We start from the raw sequence: 16,436 nt of genomic DNA, 5'->3' as shown, positions 1-16,436 counted from the left end.
CAAATGCAAGAAGTTCATGGAAAAGTATTCGGATTAAAAGCTTTCCTGTAAAAAAGATAATTATCATTATTATGAGGATATTAAATCATGAGAAATGCAAACACCGCACACAAACAGATGGTAATAGGGCTTGCAGAGGGTTAAGTGATGGGCGATAGAGGTTAATGCAACAAAATACATCATTGTACTATTGATACTTTTCATGCTCCCACATGCATGGTCTCCCACCTTCACCGACCAGCATAGTGAAAGTCAGAGCCTTGCCTTCATGGCCCACACGGTGTGGCAAGGCCCTCATCCAACATTGCAACGACACAAAGGTTGCCCATTCACCAATGTCAATTTTTCATTCCAAGCCAGTGGTCAAAAGTTATACCATAAATACTACAACAACCACTTCCGCCTTCCCAATACGTATTTTCAACTTATCAACCTCAAACATATCAGGAGTAATGGGGATGATCACATTCACAAAACACACACCCTTAAAATGTAAATTGCCAAACATCCCAATGCACTACCCTCCTTAAAATATATCATTGACTCCGTGAGGTCTTATCAGGTAAATAATATAGGAGTATGATTGAGATTGACCAGGATATTAACTTTTGATCTTACGAGAGGGCAAATACTGCTTTGCCAACTTTTCTCTCATGGACATTCAATAATTGATTAATACAACGGCATGTATGACAAGTAAAATCCCCTGTGATTTATACATTTTGTAAACAATTAACTATAAAATAAGTCTAGCCATCTCAATCATGATCTGTCTAGGCTCCAGAATACTTGAATATTGTAATTCACAGTTAGCACTGCCCAAAACTTCAAGGGTGGAGAGGTGGTGCATTGGCAAGCACAACACGCTATGAACCCGGAAACCGAGCTTTGATTTCCCGGTCAAGGCTACCGTCAGTGGCGAGTGATCTCGAACGTGGGCCTCTTTAACCCTTCACCAAACTACAATGACCAGCATGGTTAAGTATGGGCAAACAAGCCCCGTGACCGACATGACATGGAGAGGCCTTCACCAAGTAGTGGCTTAACAAGGGCAGGATGTCAAGTTAATGAGTACGAATAACAATAGCCCCACACACCTGCATCACAGTGCAGAAAAACAAAGAAACCGGACACGAGATAAATATATGGCTGGTACGTAAACACAAACACACATAGTGTACTATCTGGCCAAACAAATAACAAGTTACGTATACAAGTAGCGTTTTCTACGTGGGTCTAGCCGTGTACACTGCTTGGTACGCTGCGAGCACTAAGCCGTACGTGGAAGATCTGAATGACAACTGGGTCAAACCACAAGGAACGGGGAACGTGGTTCACTGAGCAGTGACCACTCAGCACAAGAACACGTGCCAAGCCAGCGAGCAACCACGTGTCAACTTCACCAATTTTGTTTATGTAGCACCTCATGGCCGAGCAAACGTCCAGTTCTGTCCGATACACTCTCCGCGTCGAATCTCTTCAGTCTGGCATAATGTTGGCGGGTGGGGTGGGCGGCTAAAACAAATCACAAACATATGTAAATTCGGTCATAATTGGTTTACTTGGCAACATGTTTACAGTCACACGGGTACTGGGTCACTGGCCCTCGATGAGAGAGGAGCAGCGTAAAGATCGACTTTATTGCAAGAGCGCTTAAACTGCAACCCGGAAAATCCGCCCACGGGACATTCGCCGACTAACTGTATATACAACGAGATAGATTTGCATACAAAACTGCAAGTTGCGACTTGACCACGAGATGGCAGTACAATGGATTCTTGAATATATCTGTGCAGAACTTTTAAGCGTTGCCCCTTCGGATGCATGGGATTCTCTCCGTGGGCCCTGCATGCCAAAACACGTATCGATGAAATTGGCCAAACATCGCAATGAAGCACCTTCCTCAATGGAATCTTTAGGGCTAAGGCGTTCCAGAACAAATCACAATATTCATCAACACAACAATGTGTTAATATCGGTGGACCTACGAATCATAACTTTGTGTTAAATATGACGAACTATGTATAAAGTGACCTATTGCCTTAGCCTTCTCGACAAGTTGAAACACATCCCATTGTGCAAATTGATAAAATAAAAAAAAATGCCAAGGCCTCTTATCGGTGGCTGATACAAGCAATGCATTGCAAACATTCATGCGCGTTTGTATGCGAGCTAGTAACGATATAAATATAAAAACGAGGCATGCAGATAATGACATGTGCGACTGGTGATATCTACACTTTGACGGAAACACAGTTTTCGAAAACATCGTAAGTATGAGTCTAATATCAGCGTGCACGCTAGTGTTGCCCTATGTGTATTGGGGGTAACCTTTATCATTAACTTATGTTTGAAATTCAGCATAAGCTTTAGCAGTGTGTACATGTGTGTACGCATTGTAATGTTTGTGTGCTAAGCTCTATCCCAGTGTGTTTTGTTCAAAGTTGAGTTGCTTTTGTGTCCTGATGCATTTAGTTTGACGACTCGATTGTACCCATTCATTATATCGTGAGCACCGATGTGTATATAATAGGATGTATCAGTTTGTAAGAATCATCACCCATGTCTGTATGTGTAGAGTATGTATCAGTGTGTATGACGATGTGCTGTTTTAACATGTCTAATGGTAGGTGCTACTGTGTATATTAGTACTGTCCTCCTGTGTACTATGTGTACAGTAGTATACACTAAGCACTAGTCTGTTTGAATTCCCTCACTGTCCAAGCACCAGTGTGACAGAATGACGATATACTCATGTACATATCTTGTACAATACCACTATGCACCACTATACTTTGTTTAAGTATTACAAGACTTTATATACATACGCGTATACAGGTATTAGGTGCCTCTGGCAACCCAATGTATTTACTACTATAATGAGCCAACAATGTTTGTGTGTAAGGCGCGTGACGTCACTCCATGGCGACCAGCCCCCCTCATTAACATTCATGAACGGGTCACGTCACTCCGCAGAGCACCCCCCCCCCCCCCCCTCATTAATAATCAAAAGCACGTGGGCTCCTCCACATGGACCCCCCCATTAATATTCATGAGCATGTGACGTCACTCCACATCCAACAGCCCCCCTCATTAATAATCATGAACTGGTGACGTCACTCCACATCCAACAGCCCCCCTCATTAATAATCATGAGCAGATGACCATATTCTTTGGGTCTTTCGGTAAAGTCACGGATCATCAAGACGTCCACCAACTGGGCCCCCCTCCCTCATTAATATTCATGAGCAGGTGATGTCCATATTTTGGGTCTTTCGGTAAAGTCACGGATCATCAAGACGTCCACCAACTGGGCCCCCCTCCCTCATTAATATTCATGAGCGGGTGACGTCACTCCACATGGGGGCGAGACGCCTCCTCCCCCCTCCTCGGCGTCAACTCACAACCCTCACGTCACGTGGTCTCCGTAACGCTGTTGAGACATCGAAGTAAAAAGGACGTCATGATGAACAAGGGATTATAACCTTTAAAGTAAATAAGTTTGTGTCACCGCGGCCTTACTTATTGCACACGAATAGATGCAATGAATAGCACGCCGCGGTCTGATTTTCGCTTGAATGTTTCAGATTTACTGCAATATAGGTTTGTAATTTATTATTTAACAACGTGCAATCTTTTCTATTTCTCACGTGACAGTTGTTTTTTGTTTAGATTTTTTTAAGACGCTTCATTGCTGATCGGTAGTTTATTTTGTTTTGCGTTCGTGATTTTGATAACCCAGCTCAAGTCTTGCAAAATCCCACTCGACTCTTCGAGTTCTGAGCTGGCTAGACAAAATAATATATGGGCGTGCAGATGAGGCCCCTTCCTAACCTAGCTCTGAATTAACTTGGACATAAACATACACAACTGCTACTGCACTACCATTCTCTACTCGTGTCTAGTTGCATCAGTGCTGGCAATTCAACAAGGATGTTTGGCAGGGTTGTTATCTGTGGGGATACGGAGTCCCACTAACAATTTTGACAATGTTCTGGTAGTTGATTTTGATGCCATTGAAAATGACGACTTTTTTGCACACACGTGGCGTAGAAACAACGAAGTTATCAGCCACGTTCGTCGAGACTTTAAAATGTGAGTTTTTGTTAAATACAATTCTACATAAATGCATGGAAATTTATTATAAAAGTTGCATTGTTAAGGGGTATTATGTTCAACTTGTTTCGCACCTTACGCAGCCAACTGTGAAAGTTCAACATTCATACCCCCTTTCTTGAAAATGTAACTTTTATCATGAATTTCCGAGCATTTGTTTTAGTTTAATGTATGGAGCGAGCGACGACCGTGTGGCTGCATTACCATAACGGCGCGGCTGCGTTACCGTAACAACGGCGCGGCTCCATCACCGTAACAACGGCGCGGCTGCGTTACCATAACAACGGTGCCGCTTTGCAATTGGGAGCAGCGCTTCCCAGCAGTGGCAGAGGAGGCAAACGAGACGATCGCCGTTGTATTTAAATCGCCAAGTCTGCGTAATTAAAGCGCACAATATCGCTTAACAGACTCAAGGGTGATTGTTTATGGTGGCGTGCATTTATTACGTTATATCCAGCAATGTCTTGCGTGATGCATTTTTAAAGTAGGACAGTTTAAAAAAAATTAAGGCGGCAACGCACGCAGCCTTTCTTGCAGTAGCGTTCAGGGTAGTTGCTACTTTTTTCCCAAGGAACTAATCGGTATTTCTTGCAAAAACATGTTGAGTATTCATATTCTTGGGTTTTTTCGGTAAAGTCACGTAGGTAAAAAAATAAAATTTATAAAAGTTAAATAATAATAAAATAACAAAATAGAAATCACGACGTTTCGGAGGCAACACAAGCTTCATGTTGAGTAGCTTGTAGTTTTATCTTGCTACCTTTTCAAAGAAGCTTCCCAACAGTCAAAACGCATGAACACTTAGCCAAAGTAATTTGAAGTATGGCTAGCCACTGGAGCCACACACTTTTAAAATCTAGATTTCAAAATAATTTTCTTTAGAATTGCTTTAAGTGTTTAGTTTGTTGTCCTTCCCCCGCACCTCCGATGAGCACGACTGGCTAAATCCGGTGCGAAATAAGTTCCAACATACACACAACCTTAGCAACACATTGTATTTATATTACACACATGCCAGAAAGTAGAAAAGGTTAAGTCCTGCTAGGGGCAGTACCCACAAAGAGAGAAATTTATGCACACAAAAACACACGTTCTGAGAACGTTTTGGGTTCGACTTGCAGACTCAATACTTGGCAATGCCGATCGCCTGATCCCAACCTGGAACTTTACACGACTTGGCACCCCCTCCACCTCCCACTGCACTTTCGTCTCATTCCCACCAACACGCATCACAATCGGTTTCCTGTGACGCCATCGCATGGGACTGCGAGCGTAGAAAGTCTTCAAAATGTTGGGAGATTACAACTATAAGTATTGTTTTATTATACCGGGTAAGGCCCATCAGAGGATCCCACAAACCTGGCCCCACTGGGCAATGGTGTGGTACACACAGATCTTGCCTGTTAAAATACAATATTCGTAGAATCTTGCTGTAATCAACTAGAATCGGTGTTTTCGTTGGACTTGACACGTGGTCCTACAGACACCAATAACAATTCGCCCACATCCTTTCTGAGCAAGCGATATTGAATTGTAGTTAACTGCAGAACTCCAATCGTCACATATCACCTGCCCATAAAAACTACTTAGGTATCATTAATCTGTGTGTAATGGGGGGGGGGGGGCAGTAGAGTAAATAGGTCCCAGGTTGGGACCCGTAACCTTCATGTAATTCCTGTATCGATAGTATTTATACTAGAGTTTAAACTCCAATGGCCATCTATGACTATATACCATGGAATATTGTGAACTATATTACTACGTGTCTTGGGATTAAATACTGCAGTTCTAACTATAGTTGGCCGTATATGTATTATGCATATATTACTCTATGTACGGTACTGTTATACTGCCTAATAAGCATTAGTATTATTCTAGATTTGAAGTATTATTAGTGTACTTAACCCTCCTATTGATGAAATCGTGTTGCCCACATGTACTGTATGCTGTATATGACATGGAAGTTTATTACTAAGAGCATGTATTAGTAGTGTATTATCGTTGAATATGCCTGTGTAGTTGCAATATTGCACGTTTTCATATCCTTTGGTACTTTCGGTAAAGTCACGGAGATAGGTTCAAAGAAAATAACAAAAAAACTTTACCTTAAGACTAAAATAATATTAATTATTGCAGTGATCAAAGCTTTAAGTCAAGATTGCACGTTTCAGTGATGTTCAAGTGTATTACTAGGTGCTATTGTGTACGCATTAACATCAGTGTGTACTCGTGTTATAGAACTCGAGTTGCACACAACGCAATTTGTACACCACGTGGTTTATAGTAATTTGTGTATAAACATTATGTATTGTAATACATGTAACATGTTGGACTGCATATTGCTAATGGCCCATATATACTGTTCATGTTTTATAGTAACGTGTACGGCTTGTAATGGGACGATGTTTCGTGTAATAATGTACATTGCCAAGTACTATTGTGCATGTAAAAGCGTTATTATGTAAAACACTTATTTGTGCTACAAGTCCTGTCGCCATTATATGTATCTACATATATTGTATATTATGACTACATACTATGCCATATTGTGTACGTATTATCGTTCACTGATACATACAACACTTGCTATTATGAGACTTCATATAGGCACGTGGAGTACGATGTACGGCTCCATACAACGTACTCTCGTATATTACAATACCATGCCCTACTGTGTATAATTAGTATGTACCACACACTACTCGTATCCTACAAACCCATTAATTGTACTATGTTAGGACTACGTAACGTACTCTTAGTATGTAGGCTGTGATACAACAGCACTGTGTATTAGTATTTACCATACGTACTATCGTGTACTAGCCACTGCGATAGTACCACAGGCCCCCACGTGTACACTGTAGTATGACTATGTACAACGTGTAGTAGTAGTACTATTGCGCTATGTACGAGTACTCTTCGTACTACACAACTACCACATCTGCCTGCACGGAGCACACGGCCTCCGTCGCTACTACCGCCGCCGCCGCCGCTTCTTCTCGTGTAGGTCGTGGATGTTGTCCATCTATTGTTGTTCTATTCTAACCGCCAACACGCAAAGCGACGCGTTCGCTCGCACAAAGACACCGAGATATAAACACACGCAAACACAACAAGAGAGAGAGACACCGCAACTCCCGCCAAAAAAATCCCCGAGCACCCCACGCGGAGTCACGAGCGACGTAACCAACTCACCTCGTCACGGACTACGACACGACGCGCGCGGCGGCGGGACACACGCCTCTCCCGTCCGCATCACGGACGCACAGCGGCAGCGTAGGGGGGTGGGTGGGTTGGTGGGGTGGGGGGTGGTGTGGAAATAGCGCCGGCAGAGGGCGCGGAGGGATATAAAGCGCCCAAGCGTGTGGCCTCGTAGCGGTCCGCGCTCAATGGCGGCTTCCCATTGGTCCGCGCTCAATGGCGGCTTCCCATTGGCTCGTGCGCTTTTGCAAAGTGCACCCCAGTTTTTTTGAACTTTATTTATTTATTTGTGTTTCGCCCCGAGCGCACTTTGAAAAAGTGCGACTGTTAGAAATGCAGTCGACGTTGTTACGTATAACGAAGTACTTATACCGAATATAATATTACAGTTGTACCAATAATTTAATTACGACTTTATAATAAAACGTATATTAAAGTCGGCTGTGCTTTAGGTACCGTTGTAACAAAGTAACGGCACACTTTCATATCGGGTACACACAAACAGGATACACGTCTTATTTTAAAAGGTGTCGTTAAAACGCGAAACGCTTCCCAAATAATTAAATCTTATTCCTTAGCGGCGGTGACTCAACGCGGTTTGAGAACGCGCCCGGACGCGGGGTGACGTAATGGCCACCACGTTCGATGACGTCACCGTGACGTCACCACGGGTTACCGCTTCACAACATTGAGACGCCTTTACGAACAATACCAATTCATAGAAAGGGGCTAATACGAGCGCAGCAGCGCAGCGTTGTTGATTTAGAGTCGAAATTTGTCAACAATCTCCCCTCGGCACAAAACATCGCGGCGGTGAGTGTCTCGCGATATCGCTCGGGATTTTTTCGTTTGCCTGCGGCCTCGGTCTTGCCTAGAGCCGCTGCCGGGGGAGGCGAGGGTGACCGTGGGTTCAGGGTCAGGCGAGGCAGGCTCTGTTCCGCGACGTTCGAGTAGGCCTGGTTTCTTAAGATTAAAACTGCGGCCTGTGAAACATTGTAACCACGTCGTTTTGTGCGGATAATACCTTTCTAAAAATGGTCTCTGAGCCTCGGACATGAAGACTGCATTGCAATGACCCTAAAGGTGGCTTAGTGTGGCATAGCCGAGGCGATGAACACCTGAACCCCCATTATGCTAAAAGTCTGCCTCTTGCAACCTCTTGCAACTTGCCCCGAGCAGCAATAAACACAGAACATTCACAATCCCACTAGTACCTTAGCCTGGGCCCCGTGAGCTAAAGTCGTGCATTGCGTCGGAACCAAGTCGTTCCCTTGCCTTCCTAAGTTGTAAAGATCACAACCCTTACCTTTTAAGTAGCCGCCGGCGAGTTCTTGATATCTCTGTTGATCTTCATAAGTTGCAATCAGCAATGCATTCTGCACGGACGAGATATAGCAACGACCTCCTTTCCCCACGGACACCGAGAGCAGCAAGCGTGTTGTTGTTATTGTTGTTGATCTCCCCGTCTCTCTCTCTCTCCCCTTGTTCAGCAGTGGCCGCTGCTCGAGGCCATGGGCAAGAGTTGCAAGGTGGTGGTGTGCGGATTGTCCTCGGTGGGAAAGACGGCGATCTTAGAGCAGCTGTTGTACGGTAACCACAAAGTCGGTGAGAACTACAAAGACGAAGATTGCCCGACACACACCCGTGTAGCCTTAACATGCGTGTTGGGGTAGAGTGCTGTTAGCGAGTAGCGCCTATGAAGGCCGCCACCACGCCCGGCTGCCTTTGTCTCCCCAGTAGCGATGTTTACACACCGCACTGGGTACTCATTTGAGGCTGAGTCGACCTAAGGGAGGCCCCGGACCGGTTCTGATAATCGTCACTGGTGGTGTTGGCCGTGAGCGCAAATCGAACTCGGGTCGCCGGATTCGTAGCGCAGCGTAACGTCTGTATCTTCTACAAAACAGGTTTCTGTTGGTTGGCAAGGGGGTTAAATCGCGTAAGTACAGGGTGCTTCAAAACAATGTTAACACTTCCGATAATTTGCAACAATACCGCAGGAAACGTGGCCTCCGGGCTCTGGAGAACCACCTGCAGAAGATTCCAGGCACGTGCTGATAATGATGAAGCTATTAACATTACATTTGTTTTCATGTTACAGCGTATTATCCGTTCTTTTTCCATTAAAAACGATAGTCCCATATGAGTGTTAACATTTTTTTGAGGCACCCTGTATAGAAATGTGTCGTTAAACCCACCACCACCCAACACAGCCAATTAGTAAGGTTTGTCTGGATGAGGCTCGTAATTACTGGCGAAACGTCGTTCTCAGATTGTAAATGTTGCGGCTTTGCTCTCTAACACACCGGTGTGCTGTACTAATAACGAATTGGCACGTTCTGTTTACGTGACAAACCTTGCTAATTGGCTGTGACGGGTGGTGGCGGATTTAACGACACACATATTTACGCGATCTAACCCAAAAAAAATCTGTATTTTGGATGTTGGTTGCGAAAGCCTACGTGTAAAACTGACACTTGTATCTGTTATCTGAAATGGGCGTCTCAAACTGCACACGCGACGCAACACATATGAGCCTGAGGTCTCCCAGACATCCTTTAAGTTTTCACAGACTTATTCCATCATTAGGTGTACGGGGTGGCATTTCCACAATTTTATCTGCAACAAATTATTCTCATCTTTGAAACGGTGTATCTGCTGTATACGTTGCCTTTCTGCCAACATGAATCAACTCCCAACACGAATCGGTTTATCTTTCTAAGCGAGTAACAAACATCCCAGTGCTGAGCGGTTCCAGAGCAGTGTTCTTCACTCATTTTCAGAGGGTGGCCACTTTCGCCGATACGACATCGTCTGTGTGAGGGCCGCCACACATTTGAAACCATTGGGGTTTGACAGCACGATGATGATAATGCAGCGGTGTTGTCACTCTTTGTTTATTGTTGGGGGCCGCACTAAAGGCCACCAGGGGCCGCCAGTGGCCCGCGGGCCTTGCAATGAACAACACTGCTCTGGAGTGTCTTTTGGCCTACTCTTCCACACTTGGAAGACGTAGGAGCACACACCACCGCACGTCGACTGTAGTATGCTCTTCGTTCATGTTATGCGTAGGCTTTTGGGACCAATAGGGTTGGTAAACAGTTTATTTTGCCGAGATTGGGTAGATATGGCAATGTTTATAAATTTGCGACAATAAAATAAAGTTGTTACGTGAGCGACACGCATGTAAATTGTTAATTAGCAAAACCGGAATGTTGAACGGCAAGCAACATGTTTAACTATTTTTATATACAATGTCATCGGGCGTTAACAAGAGCTCAGATCTCACATTATTCATTGTCGCACATCCCGTATTGCTAACCCGGTACACGAAGTATGGCAGAAATTATTCACATGAACTAATCGGCTCACGGAATATCATACCTCTCAACCCATTGCCAGTGCCTACCTTATTACAAACCAATTCAGACCTTTTTGGTAACCCCGTGGCCTTAGAAATCTCAACGTTTATCCTCACAAAGTCCCATCACATGGGCGAAACACAGAAAAAAAACTATTTCCCGTATTGAAACGGCTGTACGCCATATGGACATGAAAACTCAATTTCCCTGTACAAGAATATGTGGTATACCGTACGGGTTGGCGGCTAGAGAATATTATTGTAAGAATGCCGTGAGGGAAACGGGGTTCGGCCAAACAAAGCGGCCGTCGGATGCTGCAGGCTCGGAGACCAACGAGACCCAGGAGGACATCTACGTGGCGTCGATGGAGACGGAGCGCGGCGTGCGCGAGCAGGTCCGCCTGTACGACACGCGCGGCCTGCGCGAAGGCGGCGTGGAGCTGCCACGTCACCTTCTCGCGCTGGGCGACGGCTTCGTGCTCGTGTACAGCATCGACTCGCGCGAGTCCTACCGCCGCGTCGAGAACCTCAAGAAGGAAATCGACAAGGCCCGCGACAAGAAAGAGGTAGTCGGTGGTGGTGGTGCCAGCCATGGGGGGGGGGCGGTCAGTCTGTACTCCAGTCATGCCTTCTAGGTATCAAAAAGCTCCTTCTAACCATGAGGAACCAGATTTATAATGTGATGTTTTCGAATGTTAACTTTGTATAATGAAGAAAAGTCTTGATAACTCATGTGGGGCAAATGGAGTCTTCGTGGGGCACTTAAACTGCGAACATTTCACGGGATTTGCTGGTATCACTGTGGCACCAAATGTGCAACTCATGTTATCAAGTTGTCTCAAGAGATATCAACTTGGTAGCATTAATAGCTTTACATAAAACACATAACCTTGCTCTGTTATGAACAGTGAATAGTTACAGAACAGTGAATAGTTACAGAACAGTGAATAGTTACAGCCAATCAGAAAATCTAATCTCTTTATACTATAGTAGAAAAGTTTTTTGGTTGGTTCCTGCCTGGATTCCTGCCTGGATTCCTGCCTGGTGCCGGGCCAAGTGCGCATGTGGAAGTGACGTCACATCGCACATCTGTGCAAAGATGTCACACCGCATTCCACGGTGTTGAACCGGGTTCGTGTGGCGTGTTGAAGTCATGCCTCTCCGCCCACCCGCTCTCTACCCCGGCCATGTATGACGCGCAAATGCGATAGAGGAGAGAGACGAGAGGAGGGAGAGGGGAGGGAGGGAGACAACGAGAGGCATGGAGAGGGGCAGAGAGACAGTGAAAGGGCATGAGATGGGAGGACGGATTAGGGAGAGGCAAGAGCCATTGAGATGAAAGAGGTGAGAATAAGGAGAGCTAGGGTGAGGGAAACGGATGAGATAGAGTGGAGGAGAGGAATATATACAGGGAGCAAGAGGTAGAAGAAGGGACAGAGGAAACAGAAACGGATAGAAACAGAGAAAAGTGAGAAATCGAGATAAATTAGCACATACAGTGCAGAGATGGCAAGAGAATGTTGGAGATAGACAGGGCACGATATTCGTTAAAAAGTTTAGTTGGCTGACTGAAAGGGACAAGTCAAATCCAAGGGACTTGCGGGTTGTTCGTTATACGGAAAATTGTCCCTGAGTTGGCACGCTTCCCTTGGCAGGTAACCATCCTGGTGCTGGGAAACAAGAGTGACCTGGCGGATTACCGGCAAGTAGAGGCAGAGGCAGCCCAGCTTTGGGCCAAGAACGAGAAGGTGCGTGGATACACAATCCATGATGCCAGCACAGCGCAATCTCCGTGACTCAGGACAAATTAATCTGGAGACAGCCCTTCGGCAATAGCTCCGTTTAAATTGTAATTGACTGCCGTCGTCATGATTTGTAATTACTGCTGTGTTTGACACCCATGCACTCGACTTGCAATGTGTAGGTGCGGCTGTGGGAGGTTACGGTGACAGACCGACGGACGTTGCTGGAGCCTTTCGTGTACCTGGCCAGCAAGATGACCCAGCCACAGAGCAAGTCCACCTTCCCTCTGAGCCGCAAGAGCAAGGCAGGGTCCTCTTTCGAGAGCTGAGCTTTGGGGGAAGCATTCTTACTGTTCCTGAAGCAGCAGTAGCGATAAGGAAAATAAAACACACTTGCTGTTCAAGAGTCCCAAAGCCACAATTCCTGGTTGCCACAGCATTGGTCTTCCTGGTCTACCAGTGTGGTTGCTGGGTTTTTCATTACATTCCTCAAAAGCCTTTTCGCCTCCTAGCATGCAAACAAAAGTCAAATGGGACTCTCCGTTTGTGCACTGTAACATATACCACTAACCTCGAGATATATTTATTTTATTACAGAAACTTTTAGTTGACAAGTTTTTGCAACATTGTGAGAGCCTTGTAAAACATCTATCGGGAACATCTAATAGCTGATCAGGATTTGAATAGCAACACATTTGGCATAATTCTCATGTGGCGCACAGTGGAATCTTTTTCACGCTGCTTTGTCAATTTAAGTCGGTGGCTGCTTATAAAAGCTTTGGTGGTATTGCTTAAAATTAATTTGAGGGTAAACTTATTGTTGTTTCATAAGCTTCTTTTTCCAATTGTGTAGTAATAATAATTTTGATTTATAAAGTGCCCTTCGAGAATGTATCTCAGAGTTCCACAAATGTAAAGGGGGGTGGAATAAATACGTAATCGGGGAGAGAAAGCCTAAAGGGACAAGATGGAAAATTATAGAAGGCTTTAAATAGATGAGTTTTCAGTCAGGACTTAAGTGTCTCCATTGACTCCAAGTTCCTAATCTCCAAGAGCAGGTAATTCAGCACCTGGGTGCCATACAAATAAAAGCCCCATCACCCCAGGTCCAAAGCCTGGAGCATAGTGCATCGAGTAGGACACGATTGGTAGACCTCAGAGATGACGGTGATGTGTGGTTGAAACCTAACTGTTAGATTGGTGTGGAGCAAGCCCGTTTAAAGCCTTTTACAAAAGTATGAGAATCTTATAATCAACGCGGGTTTGAACTGGGAGCCAATGCAAGAGACATGCGCACAAGTCTGAGACATGATCCCGAATAGGGGTACGAGCGAGCACCTTGGCGAATGCACGTTGGATGCATGTACATTACGTACATACATTTCCTCTATTGCAAGGACACTGAACGTTAAAACGACCATCCTTTAGATAAAACAGACCATAGGTGTCAGCACTTGCTTGGGGAATGGACGGTCTATTGAGTACACAGATACTTCCTTGCATTGACGTGTATGCATGCCAATGAGTCATGGGGGAGGGGGGGGAACAAACATTGTGAACCGATCCTATTTGATCATGCTCGGCAATATGACACATCTTCCGTCTTGAGTTGCATGCATAGATCCGTAATGTAGCTTGCAGTGGCGAACCATCGCCAGTTGCCATTCGCAACCCTTGTTGCAAGAGACCGCTCGCTGTCCCTTTACAAAGTGTTATTTTCGATTTATGACCCCTTAGGACTAAAGTCATGACCACCGCTGCCTGCGCGCATGGCCCATAAATTGACACCCCAAAGAGGTGCCAATGAGTGCTGCCACAGCACTGCAGGATGTTACAGAAACTTTGTAAACTATAACGGACCCTTAAAACGGGCCAGAGGGCTGCAAGCCTAAAACAAATGACTGCAACATTCACTGCTTACTCATTTCGAGCAAGAATGATATCTTGATGCACCCTTGTCTACACGTAGATTTTTTTTTCATTCATGGAAAACAAGTTCTAAATGTAGGCAAATGCTTTTGACTGGGACAAGGATAAATCAATTTACATATTTAAAAAAACGATAACTGAATTTCCAAGCATTATTATCCAGCACAGCAAACTCTGCTCGACCACATCTGGTCAAATGTAAACAGGGAGTCCCAGAGCAAACGATAATATTAAGTAGCAGATGTTTCCCTTGCAGGAGAGAAATGTTTAAATTAGTTTTTAATCTTTGCAACTCAAGTACTCCCATTTATTTAACATAATGAAATTCTCTGTTGAAACTAGTTGGAGGATGCTCGGATAAATGGCATCCTAGCCCTTGGCTAGTTGCAGAATCGTGACAGAGTGGACTTGGCTTGCCATATCCTTCCAATCTGTGTTCAAGCGCAGTGGACTTGGCAGAAAAGCCAAGGTCTCGAACCTAATTTTCAGGAAAGATCTTGAGCGCACCATTGGTTTGTAGTGCACGCCGTGACCACGCAGTCGGGGCAGGAAAGCGTGTGCTAAGATGATGATAGAGCAGGACTCCCATGTTTATCCCAGCTGCTTCGATGACGATTTTAAGATTATTTTTGCGCCACAAGCCTCCATGAATTCTGAAATAATTTGCATGCATTTTCCTGTAAAAGGCTATCTTAACTGATGCATATTGTGATCGATATTGTTTGTGGTGTGTGTGCACTCACAGTTGGTAAAGTTTATTGTTGATAAATTATACATGTTTGGTAGCTGAGTAGCCAAGTTGTCTACACTCGTTATTGAGTTGACAGTCACATTCCTGCAGCTGCCCAGTAATTTCTGCAGGCGAATTACCAAAGTATGTTGTCTGCTGCGAAGCTTAAATTAAAGAGCCTGTTACATCCCATGAGTAAGCTATTGTCAAAAACACTTATCCCCCCCCCCCCCCCCAAATTCTAATGAAGTTCTGTTACTCGGGTCTCGGATTAGGTCATCTGTGAAGTCACCTCCCCACCGATTTGATGTTCTTGTAGCAATTCGAGGTCACGATTCAATACAAGAATCTGTCTCATTTTTACCACCTAGTTTGTAATTTTATTTCTTTACTGTTTTGTTCGCTTCATCAGCCTACATTTTTCAGCGTAGAATTTTAGCACATTAAATAATTAATTCTTGCATGCACGATTATATGCATGTATCATAAAGGCTAAGAATCGATTTAATTGATGCATCATTGCCTATTTAATATGAAATGGAATGTACCTTTCGCGAAATATGGATGTGTATTTAAGCGGAAGGAAATGGCACCACTACAACATTCCATGAGTCACTTATTATATATTATATTCAGACTCAGAATATTTATACTGGAGGAATCCGATGAGCTATGAAGCTCTTTTCACATGTCCAGTAGGAGCAGGTCAGACCGTTACAACAACAAACAATACAAAACACGATAGGAGTGAAAAGTATTGGACAGGTAAACAAGTCACTTAAAATATATATACAAATAAAACTTAACAATTTGTATCTTACCAGGCACAGCCTACTGAGATATTAGCTAATTTTTCAGAAGCGATCTGGCCACAAATGATAGCTCAACTAAATGGCTTATCATGTGGAAATGTATTGCAGCAATTTTCATCTAATCTAAATGCAACGCAGAATATTTATGCCTTTTTCATTTCTGCCGAACACTGGGTTTCAGTTACTAAAAAAAAAATCTGTCTTGGTATAATGTTTGGCCTTGTTGTGGTAACAAATCTGTATGCCGGCTCTGAGACTACTACTGTACACAGTTGATGACTGTTAACCTGCTCGTTATGTATTGTTGAGCACGTGTCGGCAACTGTTGTTTGTTTCTGAAAGACCGTGATGTGTTGTACTTGCGCGGTTCCTTAGCTTGTATAGATCGCATTCTCAACAATCCTCGTTATGGTATTACCTAGCAGTAGAAGTTTTTAAAGATGTTTTTTAATAGTGCATGAAGTTTGTGTGGATGTTTTATTTTAAGTATTTTGTCAAAGTGTCCTGGGTTTCCCTCCTGTAAATAAAGTGTTGATGGGTCTTAA

At 44.2% G+C, this 16,436-nt stretch overlaps 2 protein-coding genes across 8 annotated transcripts in view; one reads left to right on the top strand and one right to left on the bottom strand.

The window, feature by feature from the left end:
- Positions 1 to 8,851, bottom strand: part of LOC133349655 (cyclic AMP-responsive element-binding protein 1-like) — a 22,639-nt gene extending 13,788 nt beyond the window's left edge. The window contains exon 1 of one of the 6 annotated variants that reach the window (XM_061563276.1): positions 8,624 to 8,851. Coding sequence is in view for 1 of the 6 variants with exons in the window: in XM_061563273.1 (XP_061419257.1) it covers positions 1,424 to 1,428 (5 nt within the window). In the remaining 5 variants the exon portion in view is untranslated. Of the gene's footprint in view, positions 1 to 1,423; positions 1,445 to 7,311; positions 7,429 to 8,623 lie in introns of those variants that run through there. The other 5 variants (XM_061563280.1, XM_061563274.1, XM_061563279.1 and 2 more) reach the window with 5 other exon arrangements.
- LOC133349657 (NF-kappa-B inhibitor-interacting Ras-like protein 2) lies at positions 7,645 to 16,436 on the top strand. Of its 2 annotated transcripts, none has more exons than XM_061563282.1 (5): positions 7,645 to 8,130; positions 8,808 to 8,922; positions 11,000 to 11,244; positions 12,334 to 12,426; positions 12,603 to 16,436. In XM_061563282.1, exons 2-5 carry the CDS (start codon positions 8,829 to 8,831, stop codon positions 12,747 to 12,749), a joined length of 579 nt encoding a protein of 192 aa, XP_061419266.1. In that variant the 5' UTR covers positions 7,645 to 8,130; positions 8,808 to 8,828; the 3' UTR covers positions 12,750 to 16,436. The 2 variants fall into 2 exon arrangements, with proteins under 2 accessions (XP_061419266.1, XP_061419265.1); XM_061563281.1 differs by having other exon boundaries at positions 7,646 to 8,130; positions 8,811 to 8,922.

The sequence above is a fragment of the Lethenteron reissneri genome, chromosome 31 (assembly GCF_015708825.2).
Source record: "Lethenteron reissneri isolate LAM-NWPU_2019-01 chromosome 31, ASM1570882v1, whole genome shotgun sequence".
Lineage (NCBI taxonomy): Eukaryota > Metazoa > Chordata > Hyperoartia > Petromyzontiformes > Petromyzontidae > Lethenteron > Lethenteron reissneri.
Note: the sequence above shows the minus strand (reverse complement) of the source record. Positions and strands in the feature narration are given on the sequence as shown.

Bases quoted from the DNA above. Each gene is read 5' to 3' on its own strand.
- LOC133349657 (XM_061563282.1), top strand. From the start codon at position 8,829: ATGGGCAAGAGTTGCAAGGTGGTGGTGTGCGGATTGTCCTCGGTGGGA. The intron at 11,245-12,333 runs GTAGTCGGTGGT...TTCCCTTGGCAG, and splicing joins AGGCCCGCGACAAGAAAGAG to GTAACCATCCTGGTGCTGGG. The intron at 12,427-12,602 runs GTGCGTGGATAC...TGCAATGTGTAG, and splicing joins TTTGGGCCAAGAACGAGAAG to GTGCGGCTGTGGGAGGTTAC.